At 36.3% G+C, this 24562-nt stretch overlaps 2 protein-coding genes across 4 annotated transcripts; one reads left to right on the top strand and one right to left on the bottom strand.

Annotated features, from left to right (window-relative positions):
- Nucleotides 1–41: 41 nt before the first annotated feature.
- LOC106160560 (conserved oligomeric Golgi complex subunit 3) lies at nt 42–14367 on the top strand. 3 transcript variants are annotated; one of them, XM_086996973.1, is made up of 22 exons: nt 42–256; nt 919–1047; nt 1317–1378; nt 1708–1948; nt 2160–2252; nt 2814–2942; nt 3595–3713; nt 4048–4174; nt 5179–5270; nt 5928–6033; nt 6443–6476; nt 6747–6907; nt 7221–7443; nt 8317–8346; nt 9286–9398; nt 9906–9995; nt 10353–10476; nt 10792–10874; nt 11567–11701; nt 12180–12386; nt 12694–12792; nt 13163–14367. In XM_086996973.1, exons 1-22 carry the CDS (start codon nt 119–121, stop codon nt 13190–13192), a joined length of 2565 nt encoding a protein of 854 aa, XP_086853099.1. In that variant the 5' UTR covers nt 42–118; the 3' UTR covers nt 13193–14367. The 3 variants fall into 3 exon arrangements, with proteins under 3 accessions (XP_086853099.1, XP_086853098.1, XP_086853100.1); XM_086996972.1 differs by lacking the exon at nt 8317–8346 and adding an exon at nt 7989–8039; XM_086996974.1 differs by lacking the exon at nt 8317–8346 and having other exon boundaries at nt 43–256.
- A 319-nt stretch (nt 14368–14686) lies between these two features.
- LOC106175101 (sodium/potassium-transporting ATPase subunit beta) lies at nt 14687–24505 on the bottom strand. Its single transcript, XM_013556926.3, has 6 exons — nt 24316–24505; nt 23390–23530; nt 21032–21142; nt 19090–19259; nt 18517–18633; nt 14687–17808 (listed from the first exon to the last, which is right to left on the bottom strand). Exons 1-6 carry the CDS (start codon nt 24449–24451, stop codon nt 17554–17556), a joined length of 930 nt encoding a protein of 309 aa, XP_013412380.1. The 5' UTR covers nt 24452–24505; the 3' UTR covers nt 14687–17553.
- Nucleotides 24506–24562: the final 57 nt, after the last annotated feature.

Below are 24562 nucleotides of genomic sequence, written 5' to 3'. Positions count from 1 at the left end.
TTAAGTCTCCCTCAACTTTGCTCTTGTTCATGAGAAGTAAACTCATGCGCATGCGCTCATCTTGTGTTGTCAGCTATGGCCGACACGTTGCAGAAGTGAGAGAGAAGTCAAATACAGAATGAACCAAATGGTTTTACGGGAGCGATTAGCGGCATGGGAGGCCAAGACCGATACCGTGGCTCCTTTAACAGAAAAGCAGAGGGACAGCATCATGGAGCTAACCACTCAGTCTGCTGTGCGCCCGCTTCCGATAGAGGTTGGTTTAAAAAATTCAAAGGGGAGGGGGAGGGGAGGTGATAGGAGCCGCTCCCGGGAGAAACCCATCTCTTCCTGAGCTTAAAATATTCCACTAGTTTAACATTTTATGTGGACTAGCTGATTTTGTAATGCCAGTGTTTCAGTGTTATACAAGTGGATCCCTGATTAAATGCTTGTCAGTAGGGTCTGGACTGATCTGCTGACAAGTTGGTGAACCCCCCCCCCCTCCCCTTTCTCCTTCTCTCTCTCTCTCTCTCTCTCTCTCTCTCTCTCTCTCTCTCTCTCTCTCTCTCATTTACAGTTTAAGTCCATGTACAAACTTCTTGAAATGTAATTACTCTGGGTGATTGTTCTTGACCAGTTTACATACACTTCCATCTTGCACATAGTTAACTAGATGCATACTTAAACATAAAGTTTAACATTATGACACAAAGATGAGAACTTAATACAAGATTGGGGAGGGATGGGGGTGAAGTAAATATACTTACTTTAGTTCTTTTTTTCAATTTTACATAAATTGTTTTTCTTGTATATTTAATTTAATTTATTTTATGTTTTTAAATGTTATTTTTTGTTCTTAATAACAGTCCCCAGTGGTACTGACAGGTAGGTATAGTCTTTAAAGTGACAGTCACAATTTTTATATTTGTTTCCCAGCTTCCACTGGAAGACTTCCCAACCATAACTACTCATATGAATGATGGCAGCTCTGTTGATGTGGACAGTGTTGGAAAGTGCCTGGCAGAGTTTGACTTAGGGGGACAAAAAGTGGAGAATGCTCAGCAGGTAAACTTAATAATTTGTGTTCAATATGGAAATTGTGTGTAGCCTTTCAAAATACTTACATTACTTATAAACCATGTCATGACAAATATGATAATAAAGCTATATGAAAGACTTTGGTAAATAATAACAAACATGACAAAATCAGTCAAATATTGAACTTGCTAAACTGTCAAAACAGTCCATATCTCATACATTTGATGTATTTATATGACAGATAACAAAATGTAGCTGCATATATTGATCATTGATAATTGCTTCATTTTTTCAAGTTTTTCTCCTGGTTTGCCGAAGTGGAGGAGAAAATGGAGGCTGAAGAAGAGGAAGGCCAGAGGTAAGAAGGCAAAAGTTACTGTATTGATACTCTCGAGGTCCTGTTCTAATCAGTGTTAAGTACATCATTTTTAGTACTATTATTATTATTTTTTTTTTTTTTAATTTTCAATTTTGCATTTGGTTTAAATATGCAGTCTTTGGGGAAATAATTCTGGCAATCAGCAACTAGATGTGCCATTTTTCAGAGGCAATTAACTTCACTGCAAAGTCCTCTCTCTCCCCCCCCCCCCCCCCAAAAAAAAAAAAAATCCATTATTCAAGTTTTTGATACCCTGAACTATTTTTGAAAATCCCAACTAGACACTAACTCCAGTGACCTATTTACAGAGCATTCATAGAGCAGCTTCAAGAGTACAGAGACCAATGCACACAAGTGTTGTCTGAAGTGTCCCACTCTCTGGACCATCTTAAAGCTCTGCAGTCTCAGTACGTGCTGGTGTCAACGAAGACCAACGCCCTGCATGAAGCATGTGAGCATCTTCTAGCCGAGCAGACAAAGCTGGTGAATACTGCGGAGAGCATTAACAACAGGCTGTCCTATTTCAATGAGCTAGAGAGAATATCTAGTGTAAGTGTCCAGTTTGATGAAAAAAAGTCAAGCATTTGAAGAGGGCAGACCTTTACAAAGGCAGTTCAGTTCTTTGACTTGTATTTTACAATTTAGTCTATTGAACATATTTGGTTTCTAGGCTGTAAATATTATTATTATTATTATTATTTTTATTATTATTATTATTATTATTATTATTATTATTATTATTATTATTATATCTTTTCAGAAACTCGGGTCTCCCACCCTGGCAGTGACCAGTGAATCTTTTGTGCCCATGCTTAGCAGGCTAGATGAGTGCATTGCCTACATACAGGGAAATGTAAGTAATTTGGTATAGATATAACAGTGTTCAAATTAACCTCCCAACAACAACTACCTAGCCTGTCCAAAGCAATTCATTTTCCAGGAGAGATTAATGCATTGCTGAAATACAGGTAAATGTCAGTAATTATTATAGAAATAACAGTGTTCAAATTAACCTCCCTACAACCCCCCCCCCCCCCCCCCCAACAGCCTATCCCAAGTGATTTGTTTTTCAGGAGAGATGAATTTGTTTTATTGGATTTATTGTAAGCGCTCACATTTACATAACTCTAAATCAATGTCTTAATTATTACTTCTGCTAAGGAGGTAATGTTTTCACCCCTGTTTGTTTGTTTGTTTGTCTGTCTGTCTGTCATCAACATAACTGAAAAAGTTATGGACCCATTTTGATGAAATTTTCAGGAACCGTAAGAAGTGGACCAAAGAACAGATGATTAGTTTTTGGTGGTGATCCGGATCAATAATCAATCAATAATCAATAATGATCAAAAATTGCTGCCTTGGCGGGGGTCTGCGCTCTCGGAGTGCTTTTCTAATTATTATTTTATTATTTCAGCCCCAGTACAAGGAGACCCACACGTACCTGGCCAGGTTTAAGCAGTGCCTGTGCAGGGCTCTCACTTTGATCAAGACCCACGTAGTCAACCTACTGCAGAGCGCTACACAACATGTTTTACCCAAAAAGGTGGGTCGTTTGCCCTTTTTGTTTCCAGAACCAGCCTATTTTCATCCTAAATTCAATTGGTCATAAGGTTATTGAAGTTTTTCAGTGAAATAAATGAGAAAAGGAGATTTAGAATTTTGTATCTGTTTAAAGTAAGATGTATTAAAAGGAGGTTTTTAATGGTTGGTTAAAGAAAACGGAATTAATGTGTAATGAAAAAGTTTCATAATTTTAACCTTTGACACTATGTATAAAACTGAATGCTTGTTAAAGTTTCTGAAGATTTAATGATAAAAATGTAGTTCAGTTTATCAAACTCATTCTCAGTATTCTCACAGATGGATTTATACAGGACTATTTTGTAGTTTTCCAGAGTAAACAAGATTGCATTTCCTCAGAATAGTTAGAAAGTGTTGTTTGATTCCCCCCCCCCCCCCCACCCCCCAATTTCCAGTGCCAAGCATCATTATTACCATCAATAGATATTTCTTAAATCATCTCTTTATTCATTCAAAGATTTTTTTCATAATACTATTGTGTTGTATGTTATATTCTACTCTTGAAACAATGGACTGATTTCCAGTTAGATGTATCTTGTATATATATTTAATTGGCAAATTGAACATCATTATTATTATTATTATTATTATTATTATTATTATTATTATTCCAGGATGGTCCTCCTCAGAGTGAAAATGCTTTCACTCTATTTTATGGCAAGTTTCGCACCAATGCTCCCAGAGTGAAGTCCCTGATGGAACAGATTGAGCAAAGAATTGACAAGAGTCCAGAGTAGGTGGCTTAGGGAGTTTTTAATTAATTATGTTTAAAACAAAATGTCACTACTTGGTCTGGTTTTTTGGCACTTTTAAGCTTTACAAAATGTCATGACATTTCTGTCACATTGTATTACCTTTTACAAGGTCCAACAATTGCATGCGAAGAAAAAAGTCAAATTTGACACATCTGGCACAGTCATGTGTCACAAAGTGTCTCAGTGTCACAATGGCATGTCACACCCAGTGCACTGACATGTGCCACACTTAACACCATGACACATGGCACACCTAGACTGACATCAGATTCAAGGCAGTGTTGAACCTAACACACCTTTTGATTCCCTCAGATATTCCCAGATGCTGACAGACTGCCACCAGTGTTATTTCCAGCAAAGACTGACACTTCTTGGTCCTAGTGTCAGCTCTGCACTCACGGACCTGTCCACTAAACATGTCAGAGACCACTGTGCCCTGGTATGTATAAACAATATCTTGTGCCCTGGTATGTATAAACAATATCTTGTGCCTTGGTATGTATAAACAGTAGCTTGTGCCCTGGTATGTGTAAACAATATCTTGTGCCCTGGTATGTATAAACAATAGCTTGTGCCCTGGTATGTGTAAAACAATAGCTTGGGCCCTGATATGTGTTAACAGAATCTTGTGCCCTGGTATGTATAAACAATAGCTTGGGCCCTGGTATGTGTTAACAGAATCTTGTGCCCTGGTATGTGTAAACAGTATCTTGTGCCCTGGTATGTATAAACAGTAGCTTGTGCCCTGGTATGTGTAAACAATAGCTTGGGCCCTGGTATGTGTTAACAGAATCTTGTGCCCTGGTATGTATAAACAATAGCTTGGGCCCTGGTATGTGTTAACAGAATCTTGTGCCCTGGTATGTATAAACAATAGCTTGGGCCCTGGTATGTGTTAACAGAATCTTGTGCCCTGGTATGTATAAACAATAGCTTGGGCCCTGGTATGTGTTAACAGAATCTTGTGCCCTGGTATGTATAAACAATAGCTTGGGCCCTGGTATGTGTTAACAGAATCTTGTGCCCTGGTATGTGTAAACAGTATCTTGTGCCCTGGTATGTGTTAACAGAATCTTGTGCCCTGGTATGTATAAACAATAGCTTGGGCCCTGGTATGTGTTAACAGAATCTTGTGCCCTGGTATGTGTAAACAGTATCTTGTGCCCTGGTATGTGTAAACAGTATCTTGTGCCCTGGTATGTGTTAACAGAATCTTGTGCCCTGGTATGTATAAACCATTATCAAGGCTCCTAGCAAACATTTTGCCAAACAGCGCCAATTTTTTTTTATTAAATTTTTTTTAGGGATGAAAATTTATTATTGTTTGTGTGTGTGTGTGATTTTTTTTTCAAAGATCAGTTTACATCAAAATGAGGCCTCAATCTTAAATAAGAAACCTCATTTGGAGATGATGCCATTCACTCTGATCTTTCTTTCTTTCAGATGCGCAGTGGATGTGCTTTCATGGTCCATGTTTGTGAAGATGAATATCAGCTGTTTTCTCAGTTCTTTACACATCATACTACATTATTAGAGTGAGTAATACTTGAAGCCCAGCTCATATCTTCCGGTCTAGTGATTGGTCATGTATGGCAAAAATATATGTTATACGATGATTAATTTTGTGTCAATTTGCACTTTAATTTTTACCAGTATTGCAATGATTCAGTTTCTTCATAAAAACTTATGTTGATGATGCAATTAAATATGATGTCACGTAACTTTTTTATCTCTACACTCTGTGCCAATTTATTTAAGTTCAATGTTTAATATGCACAAAGTTGAGTGGTATGGTAGCAGCTGGCTATAATTTTTTTTCAGTTGGTTATATGTTTATATGTAGCTCAACTAAAGTTTGTGAGTGTTATAAATAGCTCCCAAATGGGAAATGTCCGCCATGAAAATATGTCTGAACATTTGATAGGTATGCCAGGGGCGGATCCAGAGATATTTTCTGACAGTCTTCCAAATTATCTTTATTGGTCCATCCTCCATTTTTGACCGTCTTCCAACTGAAAAAATTAGATACCCGTCAATGTAAACATGAAAATCTGACAGTCTTCCAGAAGACCCAGAAGACGGCCTAAATCTGCCCCTGGGTATGCTGTCTATTTTATTTTCATCACTGTTTTGTCATTGATGTAAGCGGTGCATTGAATGACTTCAGCAAGTGCTTCCCTGTTCACTTTCAGCTCAATGTTACTTGGGTTGTGCAATCAGCTTTACGATGTTCTTCGACCTCTCATCATACATGTGAATCATCTAGAGACCTTGGCAGAACTCTGTAGCATAATGAAGGTGAGCATAATTTATATACTGGTGGTTTTATTTTTAAAAATGATAAGATTGTATCACATTTTATTTGATAATGATAATGAATCCGATTTTTGCTGCTCTAGTATTTACATTAGAGGGGAGCCTTTTCTGAACACCCATGTAATTTTCATTCAAAAGTGGTGAATTATGAAGACATAAAACATTTTGATAGATAAAAAAAAATGGTGTTAGTAGTGCATGTGTTGTTTACAATGTATATAGTTTGGAATTTTGAATCTCATATGAAGAGTTGTTATCCCTTTAAAATCCCACATCTTTGAGGTTTCATATCCTGATTTCTGAAAAGACTCTGACATTATGCAGTGTGGGTGGTTGATTTGAAAAAAGATTTTATTTATTTATTTGTTTATTTATTTATTCCTGTTTTTAGGTTGAAATGCTGGAGGAACATGTACTGCATAACCGTGAGTATTTCCTTACAGAAAAAGGTGTCTTGGAATTAGTTCAAATGGTACAAGATGAAAAAAATGTTTTAAATATGTTGCTGCATATACTGGAGATAGCAGACAACAATTGCATTGTGAAAATAGTTGGCAGATTAGCATTATGATGCCTTGGGCAATAGATTAATGAACCGTATGTTAGCTTGGGACAAATAATTTGGGAAATGACCTATGGCAAAATGGTCAAAATTTGTGTACTGATTCTTTACAGTCTGTTTTGTTGTCTTGTAGCCAAAGAGTTACAGGCATTTGAGACAGTCTGCCTTCAGATGCTTGAAGATGTCCAGGAAAGACTAGTGTACAGAACTCATATCTACATCCGTTCCGACATCTTGAATTATCATCCTGCAGCTGGTGACTTGGCGTATCCTGAAAAACTTGAAATGATGGAGGTGTGGTTTATATCTATTTTTAATGAAGAGAGTCTCCTTGGAATACTTAGATTTAAAGAGTCACCAGATATCCTAAGCACTAGCAAATATATGCAAACATGATTTAAGATCATATATAATCCAACTGTATAATTTTACACCAAACTGATGACAAATAAGGGGCAAAGAATTGAAATTGTATTTTTGTCCATTGTTTTTCTGAAGCCCCAATAAATGGTAACTACAGTGTTTGGTAAAAAAAAAATCCTATCTGCCAAATTTTCCTCATTACAACTTTAAAGGTACAGTTTTGTTATGTTGATGTTTGATTCAGAGCATAGCAGAGAGCATAAAGCAACAAAACCAGCAGCACACAAGGTCAGGCTCCATTGGTTCCGTATCCTCGATTTCTTCCAACACGAGTCAAGAAGTTGCACAGATTACGTCACATGCTGAAGAAAATGGCGAACGGAAAATTGAGGAGCCAGTGGCTGTGCCAGCAGTGCCTGTAGAAAATGGAGGCCTTGCGGTACTACCGTTGAACCCGAACATGCCAGGTAATAATTGGGTCAAGGTCATAGCCTCAGTGTCAGAGTCAAAAGGTCAAGGCTGTATATATGGAATATATGAAAAAGACTTGTTAATTTAAGTGCTTTAGAGAATATTTCTTGATATATTTTCTTCGCCCTTTACAAATGGATGATATTATGTTTTGCATTTATTACATTATTTGATTTAAACCCGATTTAAATAGATTACATTTAATTAACTTTAATTGCTATAACCAATCAGTTAGGATGTGTTCAGGTTGCATCACAGAACTTAATTATTGTCACTTGAATAAATTTGCATGCAATGGTCATCTTGTTTTTGAATTGCTATCTTAGGAAAGATTAGTTTATAATGGGGTAGTTCAATTACTTGGCAGAGCATAGACAAGATGGCAAATCTGCACCTCATTTTTTTTTTCTTTTCTTTTTTGCTTTTATCTTCAAAAAGATGAATTGATAGGGATTACACTTATCACTTATGCCTGTTTTCAATAAATATTTTTTTGTCTTCAGTATGCATATTTTATTTCTGTTCAATTTCCATTTTCAAGGATATTTTGGTTTGGCAGCTCATGCATTTTTAATGGACTATTATGCTGGAAGTAAGACACTTAAGCTTGATATTTGTGGGGTCACATTGTATTTGCACTCAATTAATGTGGTTTATTTGGATGAGATGTGGAAAATGGTTTATGTGTGGGATTTTTCTTAAAGGAAATGATCTTTTAAACGTATCATTTGATCTTTATTTTCTCAACTTTGACTGGCTGGCTACAGTTTTCTGGGAAACATATTAGTTTTACTTTGTTTGGAATGGTCATGCTAAATTTGAATGTCCAAAACTCAATAATAACGGATTTGAATGTTTATCTTTGAAAGTACGCCCAAGGCCAGTCTTTGTGCACAGAAGTAAGTCAAGTACCTTATTTTATCGAAAAAATTGTATATTTTATGAATTATACTCTACTTAATTATGTTATTGCATGTAGAAGATGATTAAATTTGTGGAAGATCAGGGTTGTACACATTTACATTCAAATCATGACAGAAGAAGATGAAAACAACACGCTGTCTCCATCAATTATTACAAAGGAGGGCGCCAGGTGTTGTTAAGCAATTGCATCAGTTTCTACTGCCTTCAACCCATTATCTTACTTATAAATATTGTTTATTAAAAATTGGCTACCTATTTTAAATTGACATAGTTAATTGTGCTATATGAAACATTTGCAGTGTAAAACAGTAAGGGTCTGCACATAGTTCACATCCAATCTTTTAGTGAAATGTGCTTTGCTTTTCTATTCGATATGAATGATTTATCATAGACTCATAGAATATTTGTGGTCATGTTTTCTTCTTTGTTGTTGCTCTCTCCAGATGGAGGTATTTAGTGGTAGTTGTGTATTTTCATGACAACTGGTCCTCTGTTTTAGAGAACATTGATGTGGTGGCTCTGAACGTTTATCACACACACACACACACATGCACACACATGCACACACACACACCCGCATGGACTCGCAGAGAGTCTATGCCAGAAAACCTTTAATATACTGGCCCTACAAGCCAAAAAAAGACCTACAAATCTAGTGGAACAAAGCAGTAACTGTTGATAGCAATTGGAAATAAATTTACTAAAATTTTTTTTCAGTTTTACTGGTGTTTGGCATATATAGGGCCAGTGCTAAATACACAGACTTCTCTCTCTCTCTCTCTCTCTCTCTCTCTCTCTCTCTCTCTCTCTCTCTCTCGTTCTCTATCACTCCCTCTCTCTCTCTCTCACCATTTGTAAGCCTCTATGTTTCAATGCCATACCATGCTATTACATGTGTTCCGTTTTCCTTTCAGAGCCATTCATAGGCAGCAATATGCCCATGTCCCCTGCAGACCTCCATGGCATGTGGTACCCCACAGTGAGGAGAACTCTGGTCTGTCTGTCCAAGCTGTTCAGGTGTGTTGATGTAAGTATGGCTAGTAAGGGGGCTTATGTGGCATCACTTTTAACTATAACAGTATAAGATAAATTTTAACATATATATATAAGCCTTAATAGGGGAAGAAAATGCTTTGATTGTCAACTTCCAGCCCCTTTCCCTCAAAACTGTTACATGTGTTGGTGTAAGCATTGGTGCCCTTTGGTATCGGTTGGAATTAAAACAGTATATAGGCTGCACCTGAGGAAAAGCATGCCCTGATTGTTTACCTGTCATCCCCATTCATTCAAACCTATCTGCTGTGTATTGGTGTAACTAGGCGTGTCCTTTGACATCACTTAGTACCAAAACAGTATACAAGAAAGAGAATTCTTTTATTTCCACCCTTCAACCCTTCCTTGCTGTCGCCCCCCCCCCCCCCCCCCCCCATGCCCTCCCCTCCCCATGTTCAATGTTTAGGTGTAAGTAGGTGAGCTCAGTTGATAGCTCTTGTAATATAAGTTATATTAAGCTTGATATCCTGTACTCTTTCAGAGGACAACTTTCCAAGGGCTCTCTCAGGAGGCCCTGTCTATGTGCATACAGTCCCTGGTAGAGGCAACAGACAGCATTAAGAAAAGAAAAGTGAGTATGACTTGCTCCATCTTGCTATATTTTTACTGAATTTGCTCTAGAAATTTTACCAAGTAGTCCTTATTATCCTGTTTGTATGCCATATATCTTGTAAAGATGGCCAAAAATTTCTGAATATTCAATAAAATGAGAAGGATAGGCTGTCAAAAGCACTTGTGGAGATGATGCTCTGTATTCTGCTGCTCATCAGTTCAGTTCAAATTATCCATGCTTAGCATACTTGCCTCCAGAGGTTTCTTTGTACTCTTTGACATCCCTAGACCTGCTTGTCAAACATTTGTGAAACATCAAACACCCCAGCTTGAGACCAGTTTTAATACTGTGCTCTGACTGTGGTCTTGCTTTCAGAATTCAGAGGTAGATGGTGAGCTTTTTCTAATCAAGCACCTGCTGATTCTACGAGAACAGATTGCACCATTCCACATAGACTTTGCAGTACGAGAGACAGCTTTAGACTTCAGTAAACTCAAAGGTATGGCTGGAGAACTTTGTAATAGTTGTATTTATGAATACTTGATGTTAGAGTAAGTTTGGTGAATTCAGAGGCATTTATTTCTCCCCTCGATTTTAAGGATTGAACCAATGCACCAAACATGTTTTATATGTTAATAGACTGTTTAAAGAATAGTCAGAAAGGCTCTTACACACTTTTAAACAATAAAAAAAGACTGTTAAAACAGGAAAATGACATAGCTCTAGGGTTTGAGCTAAACTCACAAATAAGCTACACATATGAAAAAGCACTCTGGTTTTATTGTTGGTTTTCTGGTACACATTTATCTTTCAGATGCTGCCTATGGTTTGATGCATCATAAATCGATGATGTTTGCTCTGAACAGAAACAATGCTTTCCTGCAATTTCTGCTTGAAGTAAGTGCTAAGCTGTACATGTAATGGAAATTTTAGCATGCCTGAAACGAGGCTATCGCCACTGCGATTTTATGTCTATTTACTCCTTGCATGATTCTAGCTCTTTAGCACCACCAAATGTATCATAGACTTCCAACCCTAAATGATTACAATTGCTGAAATCTGCATGGTAATGTACATTTCAGTGACCTAATTTTGTGCCAGTATTCCGTGTCAAAATCCAGCATATCTCAATCAATTTATCTCAACCATTGTTAGTAGGTATTTTGCAGGGTTTTGCAATAAAAGTTTGGCAGGGAAAATTCAAAATTAAAATATATTGCAAGTTCCTCTCATTTGACAAATTGGTTAAATCTAAATTTGAACAATTAATTACAGTTGATATTGTTTTAGCATGATGAGTAAATGGTGTATTTCATCCAGTGCCTTGTTTCACAATCTCATCAACGCTATCAACTTTTTGGGTATGAAATCTTATCAACAGATACATTTTTAAAGCTTATTTGGCCACATCCAGAACAGTGGCCTAACTAGTTGGAGGGTCCCACGGGGAATCTATTCAGTGTCTATTAGCGGATTAGATGGCAAGCTTTTTAGTGGGTCGCCATATTTGACCCTCGGACTAGTTAGACCAGTGTTCTGAATGCCGCCTTTACTAAAGTGCAGTGTTAAGAGTGACACAATCTTTACAGGGATCTCCACAAGTCACTGAACATTTTTTGGACTCGAAGCGCGAAGTGGACACACAGCTGAAGAAAAGTTGCGAGGATTTTATTCGCTATGTGTCGGACACAGTGGCAGGCCCACTGCACTCTTTTCTCACCAAGGTGGGTACTTTTGATATTTAAATGAGTATTTTACATTACCCATCTAAAACCGTCATCAATTCCTGTGGTTACACACTTTTCATTATAATACAGATTTTGAATTATAAATACTTGAAATAAATAAGGATTTCTTCAGTCATTGTTGTATGTATGTTTATTTTTTTAAATGGTATAAAATGGAAATTGCTATATTAAACTGACGTGACAGTAGCTTAAAGACTGAGAATTTCTCACTGAATGATTATCTAATACATGGATGTAAAAAAGCTTATTAAGTTTTGCTACAAAACAAGGGCGGACTGGTTCATCCTGAAGATAGGCAGAATTTTTCAAGTTAATATATAATTTTTTCTGTCAGAAGACGGTCAAAAATGAAGAGTGGATCTACAAAGATAATTTGAAAGACTGTCAGAAAATATCTCTGGATCTGCCCTGGCAAGATGTACTGAACTTTACTGGATTTTGATTTTTTCCTCAGGCTGAGGTAATAGTAAAACATGGCCAAGGGGACACTGGGCCGAAGGTTTCTCTAAGACAACAGCCTTTTGCCAGCCCCGAGAAAGTCCACGAAGCAGTGACCCAGACCTACAAACACCTGAAACAGAAAATACCAAGCATACAGAAAAGCATGATGCTCTACCTGGCCAATAGAGACACGGAACACATTCTCTTTAAACCAATCAAAGTATGTATGAAATAGCCAATAGGGTCACAGAGCACATTTTCTGAAAAGCAATCAAAGTATGAATGAAATAGGCAATGAGGACACGAAACATGTGCAAGGTTTTTTTTTTTTTCAACATGCCTTTAAATGGACTAACTGAAAAATAGATGACTGTTTTCTGTTTCTAAGTAATTAAATGAAATAATGATTTTTCAACATCCCTTCCAACAACTCCATGCTATTGCCAAGTGACAAAAATAGGCTACTTTGACCTATTTCTCAATGATAATGTACATTTCAGTGACCTGATTTTGTGTTGATATTTCAGGTCAATATCCAGCATGCTTTCCAGCAGCTTCACACAATTCTCAGTGAGAACTATTCAGAAGAAGATCAACAGATCATTGGATGTCCTTCACTTGATCAGGTGAGTATGAGTTTTCTTTATAGGAATCGGGTTAAATTTTCATGCTATAGGCTATAAAAATATCAATTGTCTGGTCCGTCTCCCATACCAGGAATTAAGTAAAAACTGGGATGTTATTGTGGAGTAAATGAATTTAACATTTCATTATCATTTACATGCCACAACATATGACTGGCTATGTTGGAATATTGAGGTTTTGAAATTATTATTATCATTATTATAAAATGTTGGGACCTAACAAAGTATACACACTGTATCCCTGAAGTACTCCACTCAATGTGAAAAGGGCCTTAGATTAAACAAATGAAGACATGTAAATGACGTTATTATTGGACTGAAATTCTCAAAGAATTATTTCTCCTTTTTTCAGATAAATTTGGTGATGAAGATGACACCTTGATGACCTTCACATTGACATACAAACCAAAGCTTGAGCTTGGAACTGTTTTTTTTTTTTTTTTTTTTTAGTGGAGATGAACTTTGGTGGACAGTCTCTAAGTTGAAAACTGGCTTTTCTCCTTCATATTTTATGAATAAAATAGGTTATAAGATTTATTAATATCTGATACATTTGCTTTTGTGGGTCATATTGGGGGAATCAATATATTTGTGCTGGACTGCCATAATACCAAAGCTCCATTCTTATTTTCTAATACACAGTCTTCTTAGAGGACAGTTAAGAGAGATGATTGAACACAAAAACGTAACTTAATATGTACATTTTATCACATGGAAGAATGCAGCATCTACCAAAACCACGCTAATGTACTCAGGATTGAAAATGCAATATTTGCACGGACATTCTCTTCAATCAGTTGTGATGAATTTGAAGAAAATGATCGTTTTATTTCTGTTTCAACTTTTGTCACGTTTGATGTGCTGTCAGAAGTTTCTTTGTCTTGTGTAATTGCTGGTTGACATAGAATTAAATTTATGTGTGGTCAACTGTTTTGATACTTGGAGGAAGAAGAGGGGAGGATAATACAATTTGTCACAGTTGTGCTGGCATAATTGTGAAATTTTGCTTGGCAGGTAGTAGATATCTAGAGAGCAATAGACCACGAGTAATTGAAACAGTTTCAATAATCTTCTAACATTTTACAAAATGAGTCCATTTCTATAACAGGTTCTTTTAAGTCCAGGCCTAAGCTTGTTAATGGGCAGTGGTACGTGCAGTTCCTTAGAAATGTGGATAGTCACAAGGCATGTGTAAGACATTTAATCTGGACATAATTGTTGGGTTAGTCATTGATTACTAACAGCTATGCTATCACTCTGTCTGGTGCTTTTATCAAAACTGGAGAGTTTTTGCACAAAATCTGTGGAGAAAAGAAAGGATTTCTTATTTTTCCTGTGGAGCACATATTTAATAGAATGGTTCTATTCAAACTTGATGCAGTGGGTATATTTATGCCAAGTGGTATATTAAGAGCTTTAAAAGCAAGTCACTGGTTTACAGGCACAATGGCAAATGGTTAATGTTGATAGTATTTATTATAATAGTTTGTCTGTTTTGTGGAATTGAAGGTTATGATGTACAAAGGGATTTCTATACAAATAAAATTTTGGAATATATCTTCATTGTATCATTGAATTATTTTTCTTTAAATTTGGAGTTTTTATGAGGTTTTCATTTTTGGGAATGTTTTGATGACCAGGGGTAGCTCCCGAGGGGGCTAGGCCTCGCCAACTAGCAGCTAAGAAAAAAAACGGCAGCCTTTCAGATTTTTCATGAAACGGGACTAAGTGATATATACAGACTTAATTACGTTAGTAACCAAACTCTGTCAGGAAACTGGAGTTTTTTTTGAGAAACAGGGGCCAGAATTTTTTTGTTTTGTTTTGTTTTTTTTTTTTCAGATTTCAGACCTTCACAGAAAAACATAATTCCACCTTCTCTCCAGTAATCATTTTTATTGGTGCTTTTCATTGTACAAATTCAACTTTAAAAACTAATTGTACACATTCAATATACTCACACAAAAAAACATCTGAGCCCGGGATCCTGCGGTGCAGTCCCCCAGGACCCCAGTATTACACTGTTTAGCACTAGAGATAATCATGCCAGTTATGGCAAATCCATACACCCAGTAAGGATAGAGAAGAGTTCTCCTGTGGTTCCTACATTGTGAACAGTCTTGGAAGCATTCTCCTTCACATCCTAGTGTGTGTATGTGTATGTTGTGTGTGAGTATAAGATATGAACCAACATATAACATTTGTCTACCAATTTGCACACAAAATTTTATCTCATCTTAATGAATTATTAGTGATTTTTCTATCATTCTAGTGGAGGTCAATCGTTTTCTCAACTTAGACACACAACAAACTTTTACATAACACAAATGATTTTTAACAATTATTCTTGAACAGGCTGGTTAAAATGGTCTATCTAACAGTACAGCTGGTCCAATATGTTGTAATCTTAGGGAGTGTTCCCATAAACCCATCGCACTAGCTGGAACAATCTAACTAAGGGGATTCTCGCTAAATTGCATTCATTGTGAGCAGGTTAAATGTCCAGCACACGTGCTCCTGCCGTAAGGGGGTTTATTAACAACAGTCTATTACCCCCTAGTTACTCAAAGGGGCATGCCAGATGATTAAGCTGATTACGCTAAAAGCACTTTGGGGAGAAGCCCCGCAGAATAAGACCGATCCAGCTAGCACAATTGGTTTAGGAGTCTTACAGTTATCCTTATAAGGACATTTAATGGTCTTAGCGACTTACCAGTTAACAAGGATTTGTGCATGTTGAAATACATAAATTGCTAAAAAGACACCATCACATTACACCAATTAATGATGAAAATCTATTTGAAAAAAAAAATTAAATAAATAAATAAATAAAATCCAACCGGGTTCAAATGCGTGTAAGTCATTTAACATGACACATGAAATCTGACAATAAGGTTAGACATATTTTGAGTAACAAATAATTACACCATTGTGACATGAATATTGAAATGGTAAAGGCCAGTGCTACATTACACACACTAATTACCATTTCAACAAAACCTTTGTAATGAAGGCTTACATTTCAGAGACAGGACTGGTTCACGGCAAGGGTTTGGGGGTGGGGGTGAATTCAAGCAATTCCTTAAAGAGTTAAATGCTGGGATGTGATCCACTGAAAATCAGCTCTCCAGAAAAATGTTGATTTAGAGCTACCACTCTTGATATGCAAAACACAAATAAATGAATAAAATACTTGATAGGCAAAGAACTATTTAAGGACAAGGAAGTAGGATATTTGTTACATGACAGACTATTGTGAGTATATTGCCTCAATTTGGGGTCAATCTTAATCTCAGCATGGATAAAGCATCACTACAAACTTGACCCGAATGATAGTAACTGGTTAAGCATCACTTCCACCACTTGTCTAACAATATTTCCAGTTTCAATGACACTTCCTTAAAAACAGAAATTCAAAATTCCCAACTCTGATCACACTAAATATTTAACATAAAAATTGACACTTTTTAAGAAATAATTTTTTTTATGATCACGTACCTGCAGAGGATAAATGTACATTTACATTACATTTATAAACTTGTATATGCCTCAAAATTGCTAATAGGTGTAACAATACATGCTCAATAAACAACATTGATGCAGTGTGAAGTAGGTCGCACTGACCTAAATATAACAAGACTACATCAATGCATAGTTATATCCAGCAAACACTACTGAATTATTACTTATTGGCATTAGTAGTGACTAAACAATGTTAATCATATACACCTTAAAGCCTAATAAAAGTGGCTGGAAAATGGCTTCAGGGAAAGGAAAAAATAACACATTTTTTTTCTAAAATTTAATCAGAGACAAGACGATAAAGAGCCCTACATATAACGAATAACACAACCATACAGAAGACGAAAGCGAATATAAGCATAATCATAATAATTCGGTAAAACAGGCAGATAATACTATAGAACACTATAAAGGGCAGTGATGATATGACTGAAGGAAAAAAAAAGTCATGCAAAAAAAGCTTTCATATCCCAACACTTTTGTGCGGGAGAAGTTCAGTGTAAGAGAGTGCCTATGTGCGTCCAGTGAAACAAAAGCTGTTGAGCAGGGTTTCTTTTCCCCTTCATTTGTATATGATACTTAAATCATATCTCAAACCTAACCGTCCTCATCCCTTGTCTGTTCCACAAGAAACCGGGATTTATATTATTTATATAAGTACAGCCTACCAAGCCTAAGGAACTGTGGTATACGGAGATACAAAGATGACACATTAGGTCTGAGCTACATTATCTATTATGACACAATGCACAGTCTACTTCATCATTAATGCACAGAGCAACAGTTGCATTGTGATAGGTTCAACAAATATAGAAAATAATCATACACTATATACAAGAACCTGCAGCGTTTTTTTTCTTTTTCTTTGTTAGATAACTGATATTGTCAAGTACGAGAAAAAAATTATGTTTTTAAAAAACAACTCTTTCCCCATAAACTAGGTCAATTTGACCTAGAAATAGACCCTTTTTGACCTACTTGTGCTAAACTAGGTCAAAGGTTCCTAAAACTAGGCCATCATAATCTAATTCTCTTGAGTTATATCACTGGGACCAGTTGCTTTCACTGCAGGTCAGATGCTGTGCGGGACTAAAACCTTTCTATTTCAAATTTTCCTCCTGGAGCCGACCCAAAAAATTATCTTTCCACCAAATATCAATCTACTTTAAAATTCCAATTTGAAAAAAATTAAGAAAGTAAGTTCCTAAAGGTTATCCACTGTTAGTCTACTAGAAGCTCAAAGTGAACACTTCCCTCCTTGTGCATGCTATCCAGCTGACGTTCCTCGTTTGGAATATTTTTGGCGACCAGTTTGCACACCACCTGAATGAGGCGTCCAGCCTGTGGCTTGGTGAACTGCGCCATGACGATAGGCTGTCGGTAGCCCTCCTGGTTTGTGAATGGGAAGTATTTCTTGTGAAAGCCTGCACTAGGATAGTATACGATAGGACCTATGTTCTCTCTGTCAGCTGGGTTCTGAAAGGGATATCAGATTTAGAGCTTTAAAATAACTGACTAATGACAAAATCTGATACATATGCTTGTGGAAAAGAATACTGAATTAATGACTTTTTTCAGCTGGTAAAAATTCAGTGTAGTCTGTAAAGAAAATTGCTAAAAGATGTCTTCCATCGTTACTTTCAATATATAAAAGCATTTTTGTATTATCACTTTGTATCTTTTGACATCTGACATTTTGAAATGTACTAAGTATGCATGAATATTCATATATGTAGTGGTATAAAACCATGATCATCTTTTCATGTTGACAAATCAGACATGATTTTGGAAAAGTTGGAAAAAAGGCTCAGTGGCCTTAGGGTCCTAGCAGCAACTTCAGGTGAGAAAAAAAAAATGCAATATCCTTTAGAGTGGAAGGGGGGGTGGGGGGTGGGTGGGAAGAAAAATCATGTCTGACATCTACACCAATGAAAAACAACTTCTGTCAGCAAGCCTGTCTGGGGTAGTGCTAGTAATTTTTTCCCTTACCCAAATCACCACTTTTTTGTCAATTTGTTATCCAAATGGTTATCATTTGACTTTAAAAAGTCAAATCAAGCCCATTTTGTTTAGCCAATTAAAGTCAGTTTTTAGCATTTTTAGCTAAATTGGCGAGTGTTAACGCTACTCCAGCAGCCTGTTAAAAAGTGTAAACTGTCCAGCCAGTCAGTCAAGAAAACCCACCTCTCCCTCGCAGTACACCTGTACATTGTCCTCAGTGAGGGACACCCCTGTGCTGTTCTGTATACCACTGGCTTCATCAGACCCTGGGGTGTACATCTCAGGCTCCCAGCCAAACAGCTGAAATAACACACATACACACAATATATAACCTTTACAGGTTGTGCCTTTTCTAGGGTCAGGCTAGTTTATGTATTGGGATTTTGCATTGTTCATAATCTGAATACATGCAGTCTGATATACTTTATCTTCACTGATTGTAAAACATTATTGTCATAATTTGAGATCATGCATGTAGGTTATAATGAAGAGAGATATGTATTTTGAGGGAAAAAAAAAACTATATATATATATATATATATATATATATATATATATATATATATATATATATATATATATATATATATAAGAAGCAGTTACTAGTAAAAGTTGTGAACAGCTATATCAAAGATGTCATCTTACTAACACTTCTTTCCCATACACATTTACTTTTTTTTATCATCTTTCTCACAACCTCTCTGAGCTCACCTTGTCCTCAAACAACAATAAATAGAAACATCATGCTTTTCTCACCTTATTGATCTTGAGCAATATGCATGGCTTGCCTAAATCGTAACCAAAGTCTTTTCTGTAAGTACACTCCTCACCAAGGTCATCCACCAGGAACTTGCAGATCTTGTCGCGGGGACGTGTGGACTGGCAGCTGTCAAACTGTTCGCTCTCCTGGCGATCGTTTTCATAATCTGAATTTAAGAGACATTTTTATATGTTAACTTTACGATTGTGCTTGATGACATTTCCATATCTTAAAAATCTGAAAATTTAAGCTGTTAACAATAAATTAAGATCACATGATTTGGTTACTATGAACTAAAGTGTGGCATTATTTGAGGATTTTTTGGATACTCAGGTATTATCTTTTTCTCCGATCTGTTGAAAGATGAGACAATTTTATTGTAACTGGATATTACAGTCTTCTTTCCCATCTCCTTTCCCCCCCTCCCCCTCCCCAAATCCCTCATCAGGGCTCGACATTAGCGCCTGTCCGCCTGTCCGGGACAGGTAAAAATTCAGTTCGGACAGGTGAAGTTGCAGGGTTGGCTGTCCGACGGACAGGTCATGCTTTATGAGAAATTTGGAGCAAAAATCTTTTAAAAATCATTTTTTGTTGCATACTAACGTCTTTTTGCCTCTTCCTAGACGACATTGAAAAAGAGTGACCTACTTTTGGCACAAAACACATGCAGTCGCAAAACGAAGTCTGAGCAAACTTACCGCCAAATTATGAAAGTGAACACCCTCCAGAACTTCAGCAGACAAAATTTATTCACATATCAGGTTCACTACTGAACATTTATTTAGTTAAAAATTTACGTGGTTTAGTAATAAAGACACTTCCAAAAACAGAAACTACACAAGTACTGTGCTGGAGCCAGATTGGACTGGATGAACTGGCTATATCTAGTTCGTTGTCACGGCAACAAACTGCCTGTCAATCAAACACGTTGTATGCTATCTGCTCACTATAGAAAGTGAAATCTTTGGGACTGAAGATCTTGTTGAAATGTTGTTTATTTGCCAAAATATTACCTGAAATTATGTATGATGTTTTTTTAATGACTCTAGCATCACCTCTGTTATTTACAGTTTAAAATTTAGTGCTGGAATATGATAAATTAACATTGCTCTCATATACCAGTGTGATATTGATGTAAGGAAGAAATGAGTAATAACAAATATGAGAATTTTAATAAAAAGAAGGGGAACTTTTTTATACTGATTTTATTTAGTTCATATATGTTTAAAAAATCAAACACGTGATAACCCCTTAAAAAGTTAAATTGTTAACATAAATATAAGTAAAGTATTATAAAATTTCTTTAATTTTCATTGAAATTTATTCAAATATTATAAATTTTGAATATTTTAATAAAATTAATTTAACAGTACTGTACCCCCTCCCCACTTCCCACTCAGGGTTTTTTTTTAGCTTTGGTTAAACTTCATGTGAATCTGTTATCAAATTGCAGACTTACAATTAGTAGACCCTGTACCCCAAATCCTAGGAGAAGCCCTGATGTGAATTATCAGACTTAAATGCAAGATTAAATCTTCAGGAGTTCACAAGTATGAAAAAACAAATTTTAATCTGAACATAGATTCACTTTAAGGTGCATTTTCGGGGCTCATATGATTGAATGTTTTGGTAATATATACATTAATTTAAATGTATGACCACACATATAAATTGACAAAGTTCAAACGTATGAATAGAAAAAAATTATTGGTTTTGTGGACAGGTTGGATTGAAAATCGGACAGGTCAAATTTATGAGCACCTGTCCGAAGGACAGGTGCTCATAAAAGTTAGTGTCTAGCCCTGCTCATCCCTTGGTTTTAAGACATATACTCAAACCATAGCCTAGATATACCAGGTTCAAAACTAAGTACTCATATCAAAGCCTGGATATGCCCCCACCCTCAAAAAACCATTTGACCTAAAAACAATTACTCACCTCTTAAAGTTGCTTGGATATGGTCCACATAGGCCTTGTAAGTAGAAGGCTTGCCCTGCTCAAAACGAATCAGCGTGGTCCGGATGTCAGGAATTGGCCTGAACCCAATACCTGAAACACAATAAGTGAATATCTTTATCTAGAAATGTGGAATGTTCAGGAGATAAAGAGTGACGCGTTTTTCCCTATTTTGGCAAATTTCCTAGGTAGAACACCAAATTAATTGTTGAATTCCTCCTTCACCATTTTGTGTATTTTCAACTTTCTCTTAATTCTCCCGGCCGCTCTCTCTCCTTTCATTTTATATTTCATAGACCCCATTTCCATAGATTTTAGATCGATCTACCCCCTGTGGGGAGTTTCACTAGATTACTGTCGGCTTAGCCGGTTTAAGCGTCTGTCCCGCCTACTAAAAGCTGTAAGGGGGGTAAGCTCAGCTGACTGCAATTTAGCGTTAACCCCCAGCGAGTTAGGTCGATCTAAATCTTAATCTCTGGATCGATCTAAATCTCTGGGAATACACCCATAGTCTACCACTGAATAAAATCAGTAACACCTAAATCTGAGATTATCTACATCTAATTCTGTATCAAGTATTTGTTGTAGACAGATAGTCTGGTATATCAGTAATAAATGCTTGCAACCAAACAAGGCCATAAACACTTAAGACTGTTTAGCACCCCCCCCCCCCCCCCCAAAAGAAAAAGTCACTTCATAATTGACCTTGCTTTTAAAGCAAAAAAAGGAAATCAAATGGAAAAAATCATTTCCTTTAATTGCTATTCAACACTAGGCTTCAGTTTTTACCAAGCATCTCATATACTGGCATGGGCTCAGACCCAAGGTTGTCAAGTAATCATTTTTGTTCGCAACACCCTTGTAACTCGCACTTCTAAAGGTCAGACAGCAGGAGAAAAGCAATCAATTTTTTCTTTTACTTAACCCCACCCCCACCTCACACATATACTGTGTGAAAAGGCATTTGTACCCTATAAAGAAAATTTTATATAAGAAAGAGTCATCTTTTAGCCGCTGTCTTCCTACATTTTCCCTTTGTTCACGCCTCTGGCAATAGATTAAGTGCACGTATTATCTGCTGTGCTCAACCAATCTCCACTCCATAAAAATTCTCCCTATTGATTTCCTTTCACTGTGTTCGTTCTGCTGTATACCCTACAAGGCAAGGCTGGCAGCAAAAGTGACAGACACAGATTAACTTTACATTAAGAGAACATTTATTGATCACAGGAACTCTAGCGCAGCAATAGATGGATTTTCAAGGTTTTTCCTTGCTGGAGCCATTTCCATAGAACACCAAATTACACGTAATACAAAACTTATCCCTGACCTGTATCTTAAGTTACACAGTTCATCAAAACATGTTTGTGAACATGACAAAATAATAATCTACTGGCTTACAAAGTAAATCAAGTAATGGATTTTTAAATGTATCTATGTCTCATTATGTACATCAACCAGATGTTTGATAATATAACCTCCACAAAGTTTCTTGAAAGGTTATAGAGTATCTGTCATCATCAGGATGATGATGGATTTTCAGCATAGAGGCATATGGAAAATGTTCATATACAAATGACTTGTTTCTCTATATAGAGCACAACACCTTTTTAAGGACAAAAAAACTATTTTCCTGAAAAAATTTAATATCCCCGACTCCCTCCCAAGGTACAGTCTATCTAAGTCTCTCTCAGTCATATCAAAGACAAAAATTGTTTATTTCATTGAGCAGGTAAAAACAGTTATTTAGAAAGTTTACATGGATTTTTTAAAAATAATTTTGCCCTTTTGTGAGCCACAGCCTTCCGCTTTCCCTACAAAATCATACCATCAACAAACACTGATCCAAGTGCTCTGTCCTAAACAGCATATGTAGATTAAAATGCTGTTGTCCCTAGAAACACACCAGTTCTTCTTTTGTTTTTTATTTACCAATTTTTTTCATCTCCCAAATAATTTTAAAAGTTATTTTCCAAATACAGTTTCAGATGCTGCAGAGACAAGTTCAACACACATTTATTACTTATCAAATATCTAACTTAAGATGTCATTTGACATAAATAGTGAAATATTGTGTACTCTCTGTATGCAACATCACATAAGTATACACTTTTTTCTGCATCACAAGTAAATCAACATCACAGTACTTGTCAAATCACATTAACTTTTGATTTGTAATTTCACCCCACCCCCCCCTCCAAAAAAAAAAGTCACCAAGGTGAGTTCACAATGGCTTCAACATACTAATAATATTTATTTTAAAAAATAATAATAATAAAAACTCAATTTCTAAGCTTTATACAATGAGTCATTAGCAGTCATTTTATCCAGATTACTTACCAGGAAAGTTGGTTGTTATACTAGAATCTCCAGAAAGCCTGGGTGTGTCCTTGTCCAAGGTGTAGATGAACACTGACAGGTTGATGGCAAAGAAACCAGCCAGTCCAGAGTAGAAGATCAAATAGAACAAACCAATGCGACCTGCAAACATGACAAGAAGGTTGTATTTTGTGTCAACTTTGTCTGTCAGTCAACTATTTCACCTTACATTTGTCAATTTATGGGATGACTTTTAACAGTTTTCTAACAGTTAATTTTTTTGGTATTATCTTTATTTATTATTATTCATTTATTTGGGGGAGGGGACAGAAATTTTGACATTATGATTTGGGAAAACCACATTATACTACAAAATGGTAGTTAAAAAGAAATGATTGAAAAAATTAATGAGTTACACAAAAAAAAAGTTTTTTTGTATATAAACTGGGGCATTTGCAGCTTGTCTCCTGCTTCCTGGGATTTTCAAGTGTTTCTTTAATTCGTTGCAAATTTAGTTGTATTAAGTTTAACATACTTCAGCAACTTTTCGTTATTTTTCTTCAGATGTGATTGCATTCCATGCAGGATGATGAGAAACACCTTTTTTTATGCATACGATTTAAAAGGCATGCAGGTCCGACTTTAAATTAATGACCTGCCTCCTTCCATTCTATCATAAGTTATAATGCATTATAATGTTTTAAAGAAAAATGCACTTCATGCAGCCCATAGCCGCGATCATAATGCAATTATATTATAAATTCTATTTCCATACTGCCCAAAATTCAAAACTGTGCAACATGATGAGTACCAGTGTTGCAGGAGTGGCGATATGGTCGCGATTTCGCAATCGCACATTTTCAACTGAGATGCAAATGTTCGCTTGCAACTGCCATTCTGATAAACTTCAAGTTAATTTTCTGCATAATCTGATAGTGCCATCTTACCCCAACTCCATCCATCACGTCCCAAGAACTCTTTGCGGGCTGGATTCCACAAAAATTTTCTCAAAGATTCGATTTTCTTGGCCGGCCCAGTCTTTTTGGAAGGCGGTGGAACGTAAGTCACCTCTGTGGACGCCATTTTCTTAGCAGTGATCAAGTGCCCGGATGAAAGCTAGAGGCGCTAGGCTCAAAATTTAGGATAGATGGCAGCATGTGTTAATGAAGAAAAAGGGGCGTAGTAACACGTTAT

This window comes from Lingula anatina, chromosome 10 (assembly GCF_051362555.1).
Source record: "Lingula anatina isolate TDL-2025a chromosome 10, LinAna3.0, whole genome shotgun sequence".
NCBI lineage: Eukaryota > Metazoa > Brachiopoda > Lingulata > Lingulida > Lingulidae > Lingula > Lingula anatina.
This window is presented reverse-complemented; position numbering and strand designations above follow the sequence as displayed.